At 37.3% G+C, this 16,891-nt stretch overlaps 1 protein-coding gene across 16 annotated transcripts in view; it reads right to left on the reverse strand.

The window, feature by feature from the left end:
• MLLT10 (MLLT10 histone lysine methyltransferase DOT1L cofactor) overlaps positions 1–16,891 on the reverse strand; it is a 241,101-nt gene that overhangs the window by 86,600 nt on the left and 137,610 nt on the right. For all 16 annotated transcript variants that reach the window (XM_086714783.1, XM_086714788.1, XM_086714796.1 and 13 more), the window contains one exon: positions 11,449–11,544. In XM_086714783.1, the coding sequence (XP_086570909.1) occupies positions 11,449–11,544 (96 nt within the window). The remainder of the gene's footprint in view (positions 1–11,448; positions 11,545–16,891) is intronic.

A 16,891-nucleotide genomic window follows, 5' to 3' on the forward strand; every position in this document is an offset into this window, starting at 1 on the left:
AAAATTACTGACCAAAAAATTCCTGGAACTAATAAACAATTACGTAAAGACTGCAAAACCAAGGTTAAATGAAAGAGAGAAACTGCTTTCACATATACTCACAAGGAACAAGTGGAATTTTGAATTAAAAACACAATACCATGTATAAAAGCACCTCCAAAAATTAAATACTTAAAGTTTTAATCTAACAATATGTATGAGGTCTACATGAGAAAAGCAACAAAACTTGTATAAACAAAATTAAAGAACTATATAAATGAAGAGATATCCCAACTTCATAGACAGCAAAACTTAATATGGTCAAGATGTCAGTTCCTCCAAATTGATCTATAGATTCAATACAATTTCAATCAAAATCCCAGCCAATTTTTGCAGATACTGACAAATTGATGCTAAGGCACATACGAAAAGGTAAAAAGATACAGGATAGCCAACACAAAAGTGAAGGACAAGAATAAAGCTGGAGTAGTGACATTACTCAATTTCAGACTTGCTTAAAAGCTACAGCAACTAAAAAAAAAAAAAAAAAAAAAAAACCCTCCAGTAATTAAGATAGTGTAGTGCTGTTGAAAGAATAGACAAACAGATCAATGGAACTGATTAAAAAAAAACTTCAGAAACAGACCCACATAACTACAGTCAACTAACCTTTGATAAAGGTGCAAAAGCACTACAATGGAACAAACACAAGCTTTTCAACAACTAGGGCTAGAACTGGTTATCCCCATGCAAAAAATGAATCTAGACATAAATTCATTTACACCCTTCACAAAAATTAACTCAAAATTGATCACAGATCTAAATGTAAAACACAGAACTACAAAACTCCTAAAAGATAACATAGGAGAAAATAGGATAACCTTAGGTTTGGCAATGACTTTTCAGATATAACACCAAAAACACAATCCATGAAAGAAAAAAATGGTAAGCCGAACTTCATTAAAATTAAAAACTTTTGTTTGGGGCTCCTGAGTGGCTCAGTCGGTTGAGTGTCCGACTTCGGCTCAGGTCATGGTCCTGAGGTTTGTGAGTTAGAGTCCCACATTGGGCTCAGTGCTGACAACTCGGAGCCTGAAGCCTGCTTCAGATTCTGTGTCTCCCTCTCTCTCTGCCCCTCCCCCAGCCATGCTCTTTCTCTCTCTCTCCTTCAAAATTAAATAAACATTTTAAAAACTAGTAATGAAATAAAATAAACTTTTGCTCTACCAAAGACATCATCCAGAAAATGAAAACATCAGCCACAGGCTGAGAAAATACTTAAAGAAGACATACTTGACATTTTTCACAAAACTAGAATAATACCAACATCCATATTGAAACACAAATACCCCAAATAGCCCAAGCAATCTTGAAAAAGAAGAACAAAGCTGGAAGTTTCACAATTCCAGATCTCAAGATACACTACCAAAGCTGTCATAATCACAACACTACAATGCTGAACAAAAACAGGCACATACATCAACAAAACAGGGGACACAGAAATAAACCCACACTTGTGTTTATGTGGTCAATTAACTCCATGACAAAGGAAGTCAAGAATATACATACAATGGGGAAAAGAAAGTCGCTTCAATAAATGGTGCTGAAACTGGACAGTGACATGCAAAAGGATGAAACTGGACCACTTTCTTACACCATACCTAAAAATAAGCCTAAATGTGAGACCTGAAACCAGGACGAAAACCTAGACGAAAAACATCTTTAACACTGGCCATAGAAACACTTTTCTAAATATGTCTCCCCAGGCAAGGAAAATAAAAGAAAAAATAAACTGTCAGGGCTACATCAAAATAAAAGTTTTGCACAGCAAAGGAAATCATCAACAAAACAAAAAGGCAACCCACTGCGGAAGAGTAGGTATCTGCTGGATCAGAGGGGTGGCTCAGTTGGTTGAGCTTCTGACTTCAGCTAGGGTCATCATCTTATGGTTCCTGAGTTCCATCCCTGCATCAGGCTCACTGCTATCGGTGCAGAGCCTGCTTCAGATCCTCTGTCCCCCTCTCTCTCTGCCCCTCCCCTGCTCACACTCTCTCAAAAAATAAATAAACATTAAAAAAAAAAAAAAAAAAAGAGTAGGTATCTGTTAATGATATATCTGACAAAGGGTTAATATCCAAAATATGTTAAGAATTTATACAACTGAACACAAAATAAAAGTGACTGCAGGGGCGCCTGGGTGGTGCAGTCGGTTAAGCGTCCGACTTCAGCCAGGTCACGATCTCGCGGTCCGTGAGTTCGAGCCCCGCGTCAGGCTCTGGGCTGATGGCTCAGAGCCTGGAGCCTGTTTCCGATTCTGTGTCTCCCTCTCTCTCTGCCCCTCCCCCGTTCATGCTCTGTCTCTCTCTGTCCCAAAAATAAATAAATGTTGAAAAAAAAATTTAAAAAAAAAAAAAAAAGTGACTGCAAAATGGACAAGAGGACCTGAATAAACATTTTTAAAAGAAGACATACAGATGGCAGACACACACGTGAAAAGATGCCAAATATCACTAATCATGACAAATATGCAAATCAAAACAGTATCACCTCACACCCATCAGAATGGCTAAAATCAAAAAGACGATAAACAAGTGTTGACAAAGATGTGGAGAAAAAGGGATCTTTGTGCACTGTTGTTAAGAATGTAAATTGTTACAGCCACAGTGGAAGATAGTATGGAAGTTCCTTGACAAACTAAAAATAGAATTCAGAAGATAACTAAATAACCCTTTTATTTACATGCAATAAAGTTTTCTATTCCTCAAAAAAATATAAAAATAGAAATACCATATGATCCAATAATTCCACTACTGGGTATTTGCTACCCAAAGAAAACAAACACACTAATCTGAAAAGACACATGCACATTCTATTCTTACAGCAGCTTTATTTACAATAGCCAAAGTACAGAAGCTATCAAGCGTCCACTGATGGCTGAATAAAGAAGATGTGATTATATATATATGGAATGCGATGGAATACACAACAGAGTATTGTGCAGCCATATAAAAGGATGAGATCTTGCCATTTGCAACAGGAATTAACCTAGGGTATTACACTAAGTGAAATAAGTCAGACAAATACAAATACCATATGATTTCCTTACGTGTAGAATCTAAAAAACAAATGAATCAACAAGCAAAAAGCAGAATCAGACCTAATGAATACAAGGAACAAAATGATGGTTGCAAGAGAAGAAGGGTATGGGGGGGATGAGCAAAATGCATAAAGGAGAGTGGGAAACACACGCTTCCAATTATGGAAGGAATAAGTTATAGGAGTTAAAAGATACAGCATAGGGCATACAGTCGATGGCATTTTCGGGACTATTATATGGTGATAGATGGTAACTACACTTGTGGTGAGCGTAACATGATATATAGAGTTGTTGAATCACTATGTTGTACAGCTGAAACTAATCTAACATAGTGTGTCAGCTGTACTCAAATTAAAAAAAAAGAGGGTGCCTGGGAGGCTCAGTCAGTTAAGTGTCTGACTCTTGGTTTCAGCTCAGGCTGTGATCTCATAGTTTGTGGCATTAAGCCCGGTGTCAGGCCCTGTGCTGACAGCACAGAACCTGCTTGGGATTCTCTCTCTCCCCTCTCTCTACCCCTCTCACACTTGTGCACGTGCATGCACTCTCTCTCAAAACAAATAAATACACTTATAAAAAAAAGGACATACCTGATAAGAAGACTTATCTAAAATATATAAAGAATCCTTCATAAAACAATAGCAAATGAACTGATTTTTAAAAGGACCAGAAATTCTGAAACCTCACCAAAGACGATATACAGATAGCAAGTAAGCACAAGAAAAGAAACTCCACATCCTATGGCAGCAGAGAAATGAAAATTTAAACAATGACATGCCACTCTACACCTATTAGGATGGCCAATATCCAAAAAACCAACAGCACCAGACGCTGGAGAGAACGTAGAGAAAAAGGAACTCTCAACTCATTGTTGGTGGAAATGCCAAATGATTCAGCCACTTTAGAAAACAGTTCGGCTGTTTCCTACAAAATTCAACATACTCCTACACTGTATTATCCCACAATTACATTCCTTGGTATTTACCCAGAAGAAGTGAAAAATTACATCGACACAAAAACCTGCACACAGATGTTTATAGCAGCTTTACTCATAATTGCCAAAACCTGGAAGCAACCAAGATGTCCTTTTGGATAAACAAACTGGTATATCCAGTCAATGGCTTATTATTCAGTCCTAGAAAGAAATCAGTTATCAAGCCTCAAAAAGATATAGAAGAATCTTACATTCATATTACTAAGTGAAAAAAGCCAGTCCAAAAAGGCTACATACTATGATTCCAACTTACGACATTTTGAAAAAGTCAAAATTATGGACACGGTGAAAAGATCAGTGGTTGCCAGGGGCTAGAGAGGGTGGGAGGGATGAATAGCTGGAAAACAGGACTTTTTAGGGCAGTGAAACTATGCTGTATGATCCTATCATAGTGGATACGTGTGTCACCATACGTTTGTCCAACCCATAGAACACACAACACCAAGAGTGAATCCTAACATCAACTATGAACTTTGGGTGATAATTAAGAGTCAATGTAGGTTCACCAGCAGTAACAAATTTACCACTTTTCTGAAGGATGTTGATAACAGGGGAGGCTATAAATGTGTGGGAATAGGGAAAAAAGGGATATACGGGATATCCTAGTACCTTCCTCTCAATTTTGCTCTGGACCTGCAACTACTCTAAAAAAAAATAACATCTTAAAAATATTAAGAAAAAGACGTGGAGGAAACTTTAAAGCATAAAACCACATGAAAGAAGTCAATATGAATAAGCTACACACTGTGTGATTCCAATTTTATACGACATTTTGGAAAAGTTAAACTACGGCGACCACTAAAAAGACTAGTGGTTGTTGGGGTTTGAAAGGAAGGAGAAATAAATTGGCAGAACACTGAGAAGTTTCAGGGGAGTAAAAGTTTTGTAGGATACTATAGTGATGGATACGTGTCCTCAAATAGTTACTCACAGAACCAAACATACAACACCAAGAGTGAACCCCAATATCAACTATGGACTTTGGGCAATAATGGTGTTTCAGTGTAGATTCACATATTATAATAAATGTATCACTCTGATAGTGGGGGAAGATGAATATGGGACAGAGGGTACACTGGAAATCTCTGTAATTTCCACTCAATTTTGCTGCGATTCTAAAACTGCTCTAAAAAATAAATGTGGGTATTGTCAGAGGCAAGGGAGGCACTGGGGGATTTGAAAAAAAATGGATGAACCGCTTTTGTTTTGATTTAAATTCAAATAAGCTGCATTAAAAAAAAGAAAAGAGCTATTTGTCTGCCACTAGATTGCAAGGCAAAATTTCCCCACCCACACGGCATTTAAATCTACCCATTTATCTATTCCTTAATTTTTATGCATGGAAACTTCCAAAGTTCCTTTATAAAAATGTCAGTGCAAAACAGGTATTATTTGTAGATTCTACACTAGAAAGTATGATTCCATTCTTACTAAAAATTTAATTTAAAAAATCAAAAAAATTAATTTAAGTTTATTATTTTGAGGGGGGAGTGCCTGGGTGGCTCAGCCGGGTAAGCATCTGACTTCAGTTCAGGTCATGATCTCACAGTTAGTGGGTTGGAGCCTCGCGTTGGGCTCTGCACTGACGGGAGCCCGGAGCCTGCTTCAGATTCTGTCCTCCTCCCTCTCTCTGCCCCTCCCCCATTCACAATGTGTCTCTGTCTCTTGAAAATAAATAAATGTCAAAAAAAATTTTTTTAAGTTTATTTTTTTGAACTGCTATATCAAAAAAAGGCCTCAAATAAATTAAATCATCTTATACCTTAAAAAATTAGAAAAAAAAAGAATGAAGTAAAGCCAAACCAAGCAGTAGGAAGGAAAAAATAAAATCAGAACAGAAAATAAAAACCTAAAACTACTAAAAACTAAAATACAAAACCTTAAGATCATTAGAAAAAAAAAAAAATCAGATTCCAAAAGCTAATAATTTAAGATCAATAAACTTCATAAACCTCTATCCAGCCTGGATTAGAAAAAAAAGATACAAACTGCCAAAAGTACCTCAAGAAGAACAGCCTAAATAGTTCTCTATCTATTAAAGAAATGGAATTATAGTTTTAAAAAAACTTCCCAAGAAAAACTCTATGCCCAGATGGCTTCAGAATTCTACCAGGGGCAGCCAGGGGGCTCAGTCAGTTAAGCGTCCGACTTGATCTTGGTTCACGTCATGATCTCATGGTTCATCATGATCTCATGGTTCGTGAGTTTGAGCCCTGCATCAGGCTCCACACTGACAGCTTGGAATTCTCTCTCTCCCTCTCCCCACCTCCCTCCCCCCCACCTACCCCCTCTCAAAATAAACAAACTTAAAAAAAAAAAAAAAAAAGAGGAAACTCTATAAAACACTAAGAAATAATACCAAATTTAGACAAACTCTTCCAGAAAACTGAACAAGAGTGAACATTTGGCAACTCATTCTGAGTCTAGCATTATTTTTTAACCAAATCCAAAGACATTCTACAAAAAAAACTATAGGCCAGTATCTCTCATGAATGCAGATGCAAAAATGTCTTCACATTTCAAAAATCTGAATTCAGTAATGTACACAACTGGTAATATATCAAGACAAAGTGGCATTTATCTGGCTTAACAGCAGGAAAAAAAAATCAACCAATGAATGTACTTCATCATATTAACAGATTAAAAAAAGAAAAACATCCATCATATTAATGTATCTATTAAAATATATAGAAAAATTATTTGACAAAATCTAATATCCATGGCCAATTAAAAACTCCACAAACTAGGAACAGAAGTAAACTTCAACATCATATACAATGTTAGAAGATTACTTTCCCCCTAATTTCAAGAATAAAGCAAAGATGCTCACTCTCACCACTTGTAGTTAACAATATAATAAGAAATACGGGGCATCCAGACCAGAAAGGATGAAGTACAACTGTCTTATTTGTAGTTGGCCTGATCATCTATGAAGAAAATCCCACGGAATCAATAAGCTACTGGAAATAAGAATTTTCAGCAAGTTTGCAGGACACCACATAAACATACAAAACTACAAAAATGTATTTCTATACACTAGTAAGAAACAATCAGAAATTTACACCTTAAAAAAGATTATAACAGCACCAAAAAACATCAAACATTTAGGAACAGAGCTGAAAAAAGATTTATAAAACCTGTATACTTGTTACTGAGATTAAAATACATTAAAGAGATATACTGTGTTCGTGAATCAGAAGAGTCAATATTGTTAAAGACATTAATTCTCCCTCAAAATGATTTGTAGATTCAATGCAGTTTGAATCAAAATACAGGCAGTTTTATTTCAACAACTTGACAATCTGATTCTAAAACTCACATAAAAACTGAACCTAGAATAGTCAAAATGACTTTGAAAGAGAAGAACAAAGTTGGAAAGTGGATCCTACCTGACCTAACTGGTTATTATAAAGCTACAGTAATCAAGATAGTGTGGTATTAAATGTAAAAGACAGGGGCACCTAGGTGGCTCAGTCAGTTGAGCATCCAAGAATTGATTTCTGCTCATGTCATGATCCCAGCATTGTGGGAATCAAACCCCACGTTGGGCTGTGCGTTGAGCATGGAGTCTGCTTAAGATTCCCTCTCTCTCTCTCTCTCTCTCTCTCTCTCTCTCTCTCTCTCTCTCTCCCCCTCCCTCCCTCCCTCCCTCCCTCTCCATTCCTCTCTCACACTCATGCACTCGCACACATAAATAAATAATGAATGAATGAATGAATGAATGAATGAATACTAGTTTAAAAAATGTAAAAGCAGACAAACAGATCAACAGAGAACAGATTCCAAAAAGAGACCAATATATATATGGTCAAGTGGGATTCAACAAATGTGGGTAAAGGCAATTCAGTGGAGAAAGAACAGTCTGTCTCACAAGTGATCCAGAAAAACTGGGTATCTATAATTCGAATAAGTGGACTCTGATGTATAAGTCACATAAGCAAAAATTAACTCAAAAGGGTAAATGTGAAAGATGAAAATATAAAACTTCTAGAAGAAAACATATTTAAAAAATGTATATACTAACCATTTAATTAAGATGTCTGCTTAAGGAGCGCTTGAGTGGCTTAGTCAGTTACCATCTGACTTCAGCTCAGGTCATGATCTTGCAGTTCACAAGTTCGAGCCCCGCGTCGGGCTCTGTGCTGACAGCTTGGGGCTGGAGCCTGGAGCCTGCTTTGGATTCTGTGTCTCCCTCTCTCTCTGCCCCTCCCCCTGCTCCTGTTCTGTCTCTATTAAAAATGAATAAACATTAAAAAAAAAAAAAAAGAAGAAGAAGAACGTCTGCTTAAGCCACTGAGTGGGAAAAATACCTGCAAATAATGTACCCGATAAGGGACTTGCATCTAGAACACATGTTGTCTCACAAAATTCAGAAAACAAACCAAGTCAATAAAAAAAGACAGGTGATGAACAAATCTGAGCAGACCTTCACCAAAGAAAATAAAGAAATGGCAAATACACACATGGAAAGACATTCAACATAATTTAATCATTAAAGAAATGCAAACTGAAACTTCAATGAGAAAGTACCCCACACCCACTAGAAACGCCAAAATTAAACCATACCAAGTAGTGCAGAGAATGTAGAGGAACAGACCCCTGATACACTGCTGGCAGAATCATTGAATGGTACAACTATTTTGGAAAATAGTTTGATAGTGTCTTTAAAACTTAAGGCTACACCTACCAGGTAACCCAGCTATTCCATTCCTTGGTATTTATGCAAGAAAAATCTGTCCATATAAAGATTTGTATTATATTCCTAGTAGCTTTGTTAATAGCCAAAAATTGGAAAACAATCTGAATGTCCATCAATTACTGAATGGATAATCATTATGGTATGTCCAGACAATAGAAAGTACTCAGCAACTGGGGCGCCTGGGTGGCTCAGTCGGTTAAGCAGCCGACTTCGGCTCAGGTCATATCTCACGGTCCGTGAGTTAAAGCCCCGCGTCGGGCTCTGTGCTGACAGCTCAGAGCCTGGAGCCTGTTTCGGATTCTGTGTCTCCCTGTCTCTGACCCTCCCCATTCATGCTCTGTCTCTCTGTGTCTCAAAAACAAATAAACGTTAAAAAAAATTAAAAAAAAAAAAAGAAAGAAAGTAGTCAGCAATAAAAAGAACGTACTGATACACACAACATGGATGAATTTCAAAGTATGCCGAGTGAAAGAAGACAAAGTGTAAAATATTGTATGTTTCCATTTTTAACATTCTAGAAAGTTCAAACTAGAACTTTCAGATTACCATGTAACTAAATATGATAGCTAGTCCTTATATTATTATGACACAGTTAACTTCTTTTTTTTCCTTTTCTTTAACTTCACTTCCAGCATATTCACATCTTCTTTGTGTTCTTCCAAACTCTGGCCCTCTTCTCAGTCTTATTTGCTAGTTTCACCTCTGCTCCAAGACCTTTCAATACTGGCAGCCGTAGGGTGTCCTAAGGCCTCTTGTCCTCACCACCTGCACTCACTCCTCCACTGGCACCCACTCTCATGGCTTTACGTAAACTCTTTATGCACACAGGTGCCAAAATTATACCCATAGTCTGGACCTATTTTCCAAATGCTACACTATGCATGCCACTGGTTAATTAACATTTCTACCTGGGTGTCTAATAAATATTTCAACCCTAAAGTAGGCAAAACAGCCCAGCCAAGATGTCCACATCCTAATCCCTAAAACATGTGATAAGTTATGTTACATGGCAAAAGGGTCTTTGCTAATTTAAGTAAGGCTACAGACTTTAAAATAAGAAAATTATTCTGGATTTTTCAGGCAGACCCATTCTAATCTCATGAACCCTTAAAAGAAGAGAACTTTCTGTGGGCAGAAGCAGAAAAGGTGCAGCAGAGAAGAAGTCAGAGAGATCCCAAGTATGGGAAGGACTCAATAGGCTAGTGCTGGCTCTGAGACGGATGGACATACGTGTAAGGGCTGAAGAGAGCCTCTAGAAGCTAAGGGCAGACCGCAGCTGAGAGCCAGAAATAAAATGGACATAAATTAACAACTTGGGGGTGCCTAGGTGGCTCAGTCGGTAAGCGTCCGACTTCGGCTCAGGTCATGATCTCGCAGTTTGTGAGTTCGAGCCCCGTGTCGTATTCTGTGCTGAACGCTCAGAGCCTGGAGCCTGCTTCAGATTCTGTGTCTCCCTCTCTCTCTGCTCCTCCCTCACTCATACTCTGTCTCTCTCTCAAGAAAAAATAAACATTAAAAATTTTTTTTTTGTAAATCAACAACTTGAATGAGCTTAGAAGCTCCTGCTCCCAGATAAGAACCCAGGCCAGCTTTGAGAGATCCAGAGGAACCAGCTGAGCCCACCAGTCTTCCAGCCTCCAGAACAGGGAGATAACACTTTTATATTGTTTTAAATTGCTACATTTGTTCTGGAAGCAAGAGAGCACTTATACCATATCCAAAACTGAATTCCTCATCTTGTCCTCAACCTAACACACCCCACCCACAGTCTTTCCCATCTTTGTTAACAGCAATTGCATTTTTCTAGTTATCTGGTCCAACACCCTTTGACTCTTCCTTGGATCCTCTCTTTCTCTCACACATCTCATCTTCTTTCTGAGAAAGCTACGTGGGTTCTACATTTAAATAAATTCAAATTCTCATAACCTCTCACCACCTCCCCTATTACCACCATCTCTCTCTGCATTATTATAATAATCTCCTAAGGGCTTCCCAGCTTCCATCCTTGACTCTCTAGTCTATCCAGAACAAAGCAGCCAGAGATCCTAATAAAACCTAAGTCAGATGGTATGCACCAATGGCTGGCTTTTGAATCAAACTCAAAAACCAAGTCCTTGCACTGGTTTGCACAGCCCTACGTGATTGGCCCCTTGGCCAGTATCACCTTCTGTGGTTCTCCCCGCTCCTTGCTCATTATGTCCCAGCACCTTTCCCTGTCCACACTTGTTTTCACATTAGGCACATATAACATTTACTATAATACTTCCTATGAACCAGATACTGTTGTAATTGTTTTACATATATTATCTTATTCAATTCCAATAATTATTTCACCCATTTTACAGATGATCAAACAAAGTTACAAAGAGGTTAATTAACACTCAGTGGTGATGCCAGAATTCAAAATCACAGGTGAACAAAGCCCACTCTATAGCCTAAATTCTTAATCTCAATGATGCCCCCCAAGTTGTTAGCCTTACTTACTATTTTTCAGAACTGAGTATAAACAGAATGTAAAATAAAAGACTAAGAAATGGGAATCCTAAAGTGTTTAACGTAGGGTTAAAGAGGGAAGAAAAGTTAAAGGGAACCAGGACACTGAGAACGATATTACTTCTTAAAGGTAAAAGAAAGCACATAACTAGTTATTATATAAAACAAAATATGGCACTTAAAACTTACTTTTTCTGTGGTAACAGTCAAAGAAGGAACCAACGCAGGTGATGGCTCTGGTTGCTTCTTGTGTTTTTGTTTGTGTTTGTCCTTTTCTTTATATTTCTAGAAACGCACAGAAATAAAATCCAATTTAAATTTAAATCATAAACCATGTATATAAAGATTAGATTCTTTCATAATTCTGTTTAGTAACTCAAAATGTTAATGAATACTTGACAAATAATAAAACATTACTTCCTCTGATTGTATTCATGTTATTTGATAAACAATACTAGTAAAATAGTATTATAAATACATTAAGATGTATAGTAACACGGGTAAAAATTATTTTAAGTGATTTCAGCTCCCTTATTCTTGACCAACCTAAAATAATATATAAACAACTGAAGTCTATAATTATTTGATACATTTATATCAGGCAACCTATATTTTTTCCTACCTAAAAACACCAAAGGGGTTCCTCAGTAGCTCAGTCGGTTAAGCATCCGACTCTGGATTTCAGCTCAGGTCAGGTTCCTACACTCATGAGACCAAGCCCCACATTGGGCTCTGTGCTGAGCATGGACCCTATTTATGATACTCTCTCTCTCCCTCTCTCCCTTCGCCCACCTCAACTCTCTCAAAATAAATAAACACTTAAAACAAAACAAAGGGGCGCCTGGGTGGCGCAGTCGGTTAAGCGTCCGACTTCAGCCAGGTCACGATCTCGCGGTCCGTGAGTTCGAGCCCCGCGTCAGGCTCTGGGCTGATGGCTCAGAGCCTGGAGCCTGTTTCCAATTCTGTGTCTCCCTCTCTCTCTGCCCCTCCCCCGTTCATGCTCTGTCTCTCTCTGTCCCAAAAATAAATAAACGTTGAAAAAAAAAATTTAAAACAAAACAAAAAAACATCAAATACTTTTGGTATATTTTATACACTGCACTTTAAAACTTCATAGCACTTTGACATACACTATCACATTAGAATAGTGTCAGATTCTACATCACTATGCATTAAATTGTATGGCCCACAAACTGGAAACCAGGCCACAGAAACTTAGGTTAAGAAATTTTTTCCTAGGTTTACTCAGAAAAATGTATGAATCAGCTATCTCAAACAAAAATAATTTAGGAGTGCATGGGTAGCTCTGTCAGTTAAGCATCCGATTCTTAATTTCGGCTCAGATCATGATCTCAGTCCACACTGACAGTATGGAACCTGCTTGAGATTCTCTCTGTCCCTCTGTCTCTGCCCTACCCCACTTGCACTTTCTCTCTCTCCGAAAATAAACTTAAAAAAATTTTTTAATCATTTAAAGTTTTGGTGTGCTACTTGCAATTTAAAGTACTAAAACTGATTAATTAAATATAAAAAGAATTCAATTAAATTAGAAATTAATTACATATTAGGAGACCAACTTTATTTAATGACAAAAAATTTAAACAAATTGTTTTCAATTGTATTGAAAGAATTGAAACTGAATTGAAAAAATCGGGATCGGGAGTAAAACTTACTATTATTTAAAGAGTTACATTTTAAGGATGCCTGGGTGGCTCAGTGGGTTAAGCGGCCGACTTCGGCTCAGGTCATGATCTCAGGGTTCATGAGTTTGAGCCCTATGTGGGGCTCTGTGCTGACCGCTCAGAGCCTGGAGCCTGCTTCAGATTCTGTGTCTCCCTCTCTCTCTCTGCCCCTCCCCCACTCGCACTGGCTCTCTCTGTCAAAAATAAACATTTTAAAATAAAAAAAAAAGAATATATAGAGTTACGTTTTCATTGCAACAGATCTTAGTAATGACCACCAAGGAATCCTGCCTCTGTTTCTTTGTAGCAGGATGTCACTGCTCCTCCCATCATAACATGCCCCCTTCTCCACCGCCCCCACCCCCCCATGAACCTACATTAGCTTTGTGATTTGCTTTGGCCAAGAGAATGTGCACAGCGACGTACAAGTTCAGGAGCCCAAAGCTTTACAAAAGTCTTAGATGGCTGCCACCTTTGCCCCTTTGATTCCAGTCACCATGTAAGTAACCACTTCAAGCTTTCTGATAACAGACAGCTTGAGAATGAGTAGAGAAGTAGAGAATGAGACCCTGTGGTGAAAAACTGAAGTACCCCAGCCCATAGCCAGCAGCATCTAACACCAGACATGTGGATAAGACTACCTTGCTGGAATAATTTAGTGAAAGTAAAATGACTTAAAATGTCAAAAGAATAAAAACAAACAAAACGCCTATCTTACACTACCCTGCCAGCCACCAGCTGAATATAGTCTCATAGGGAAACCCAGCTGATAACATGTGGAAGCAAGATGAATTGTTCCTGCTGAGCACTGCCTGTTATAAGCCACTACAAGTTGTGGGGTGGTTTACCAAGCAACAGTAGCTAACTGTAACAAGACTAGAATACACAATTGGGTAGTGAGAGTTAAAGAAAGTATAAATTACAGTATAACTTATAAATATGAGGTTCAAATGATCCCAGGTCTTTAAGTTCTGTATCAATATTTTTCTCCCATAAAGTTAATGAAGAAGCTTTTTTATCCTTCATGTTCTCCTTCGCATACTGGGTTTTATTCTTCAAGGGTTTTACTCTACAAGAGATGGGATGATTTAATAGTAAATAACCCTGACTAACAACAAGGTAGACAAACTCTTAAAATGTGGAAACTGCTTGGGAGTAAAAGGCAAAGAATGCACATGTACATGTATGAAAATACAAACATACAGAAATCATCATGGAATTACACAGAATTCTGGTTCTATGTGGTACATCAGGAAAGGTATCCTGACATGAGGATTGCAAGTGTTCAGTGGAAACAGACTGTGAACAGATTATATCACTAGTCTGTAAGATATGAATCAAAACAGTCCAATTATATTCACTAAAGAGATAGGCTGATTTTACTCCAGAAAACAATATGGAGTTTTCTCAAAAAGTTAAAAAACAGAACTACCCTGGGGAGTCTGGTGTCAGTATCCAGTATCCCACTCTTAATCTCAGGGTCTTGAGTTCAAGCCCCACGCTGGGGTTTAACTTAAAAAACAAACAAACAAACAAAAATAGAGCTACCCTATAATCCAGCAATTGGCCCTACCAGGTATTTACCCAAAGGAAACAAAAATAATGATTCTAAGGGATATACATGCACCCCAATGTTTACAGCAGCATTATCAACAATAGCCAAATTATGAAAAGAGCCCAAATTTCCATCAACTGGTAAGTGGCTAAAGATGTGGCATATATACACAATGGAATATTAGTCATCAAAAAGCATAACATCTTGCCATTTGCAATGATATGGATGGAGCTAGAGAGTATTATGCTAAGCAAAGTAAGTCAGAGAAAGACCAACACCACAGGATTTCACTCATATGTGGAATTTCAGAACCAAAACAAATGCACATGGGGCAAGAAGAAAAAAAAAAAAAAAAAGAGGGGGGACAAACCGAGAAACAGACTCTTAACTATAGAGAACTGAGGGTTACTGGAGGGGAGGACAGTAGGGGGATGGATTAGGTATGTGACAGGGATTAAGGAGGGCACTTGTTTTGATGACCACTAGGCTTCTATGTAAGCGATGAGCAACTAAATTCTACATCTGAAACTAATGTTACACTGTATGTTAACTAACTGGAATTTAAATAAAAATTTGGAATAAGATTTAAAAAAGAAAAGGGTGCCTGGGTGGCTCAATTGGTTGAGCGTCCGAGTCTTGATTTCGGCTCAGGTCGTGGATCTCCACATTCACGAGCTTGAGCCCCGCATCAGGTTCTGTACTGCCAGCACAGAGCCTGCTTGGGATTCTGAGTCTCCTTCTCTCTCTGCCCCTCCTCTGCTTGCACTCTCTCAAAAGTAAATAAACATTAAAATGAATAAAAATTTAAAAAGAGAGAGGCTGATTTTAATAGATCAACACAACAAGAGGAAACTGTAGAACAAGATTCAGTTATATGTAAACATTTAGCATATGATAAGGAAGGGTTCCAAATTTGCAAGGAAAGACTAAAATTACCTAGTACTGGTACTAGAAAAACTGGTTAATAACTTGAGCAAAAGTACATTATTCAAAGTATAATAAAATCCAGATGGATTATTTTAAAGAGTTAAATAATAATTAAAACAACCTAAATGGATGGGAAGACAGTATTTTTGAAATCTTTAACTTTTAAAAAGAAAAGACTCTTTTCTACATATAAAAACAAAGCAAAAATTATAAAGGGAAAAAGCAGGTTTAGCTACTGACATTTGAAATGCTTCTACATTAATTTAAAAACCTTTCAAAAGCAAAAATTTGGAAAATGAGTAAAATAAATATGTTCTACATTTTCAGCACTGTTTAATTTTTTTTACAAATCACTGAGCATATATACACATAAATGCCACAGAACAATGTAAAAAGGACAACTCACAAAAGACACAGAGTCAGTAAATAACAAACAATGTGAAACTCAACCTTTAAAGAATTAAAGGTAGTATTCTGCTCTCACTAGTAATCAAAATTGTTGAGTTTTGCTTTTTGTAAGACCCAATGTTGCTCAGGTTATGGTGAAATGAGCGCTTGCATATATTAGAGACAGTATAAATTGGGAAGGACAATTTTAAAAGAATTAGAAACCATAGAAACGTTCTCTGTCCTAGAAATTTCACCTCTAGGAGGTGAACAAAGGATTAAATACTGTTTATTACAGTACTATTTGCCATGAGAAAAACCTGCAAACAATCTGAGTATGCAACAACAGAGATGTGACTGAAAAAATCATTATAAAACCATACAATGGCCATTAAAATTAGTATGTTCTGAAGAAATGCTTAGAGATTTAGGAAAGTGGTTAATATATGCATGAATAAGAAACAACCAGAAGGAAATAAACCAGTATTGGATATTTTTTATATAAAGCCATAGGTCAGAACCAGTGTCACTCCCAACTGAATCAGTGAGCACAACTAACAATAAAAATAATCAGAACCATACAAATACATATATCTCATTTAATCCTTAAAAGAGCCCTGTGAGGACCTATTTTTATAAACCAAGTCACTTAATCACAGAGTAGACTCTTTTATCCACACCCTCAAAGAAACTTAAAAGAAACTTTTAAAAAGCAGACTTTTTTTAATTTAAAGAAAAAACAAATGGACAAGTTGGCTATGATGAGAAATTTTTACATGGAAAGGTCAAAGAGTGGAGAAAGGAAGGAAAAGATGAAAAGAAGGGAGAAAAAATTTTCAATTTTAAAGTAGCTTTAGTTCCAGAATGAACTATTTTTAAGGACAATGATACAGGAGTTTTTAACCTATGTTTAGAGTTCTTGTGTGCAAAGTGGAATGGGTAAAGAAATTCCTGATGGAAAATTAAGGGGCACCCAGATGGCTCAGTTGGTTAAGTGTCCAACTTCGGCTCAGGTCACGATCTCACAGTTAGTTAGTGAGTTCGAGCCCCACAGTGGGCTTTGTGCTGACAGTTCAGACCT

Source organism: Puma concolor, chromosome B4 (assembly GCF_028749965.1).
Source record: "Puma concolor isolate L17-30 chromosome B4, mPumCon1.1.hap2, whole genome shotgun sequence".
In the NCBI taxonomy this organism is placed as follows: domain Eukaryota; kingdom Metazoa; phylum Chordata; class Mammalia; order Carnivora; family Felidae; genus Puma; species Puma concolor.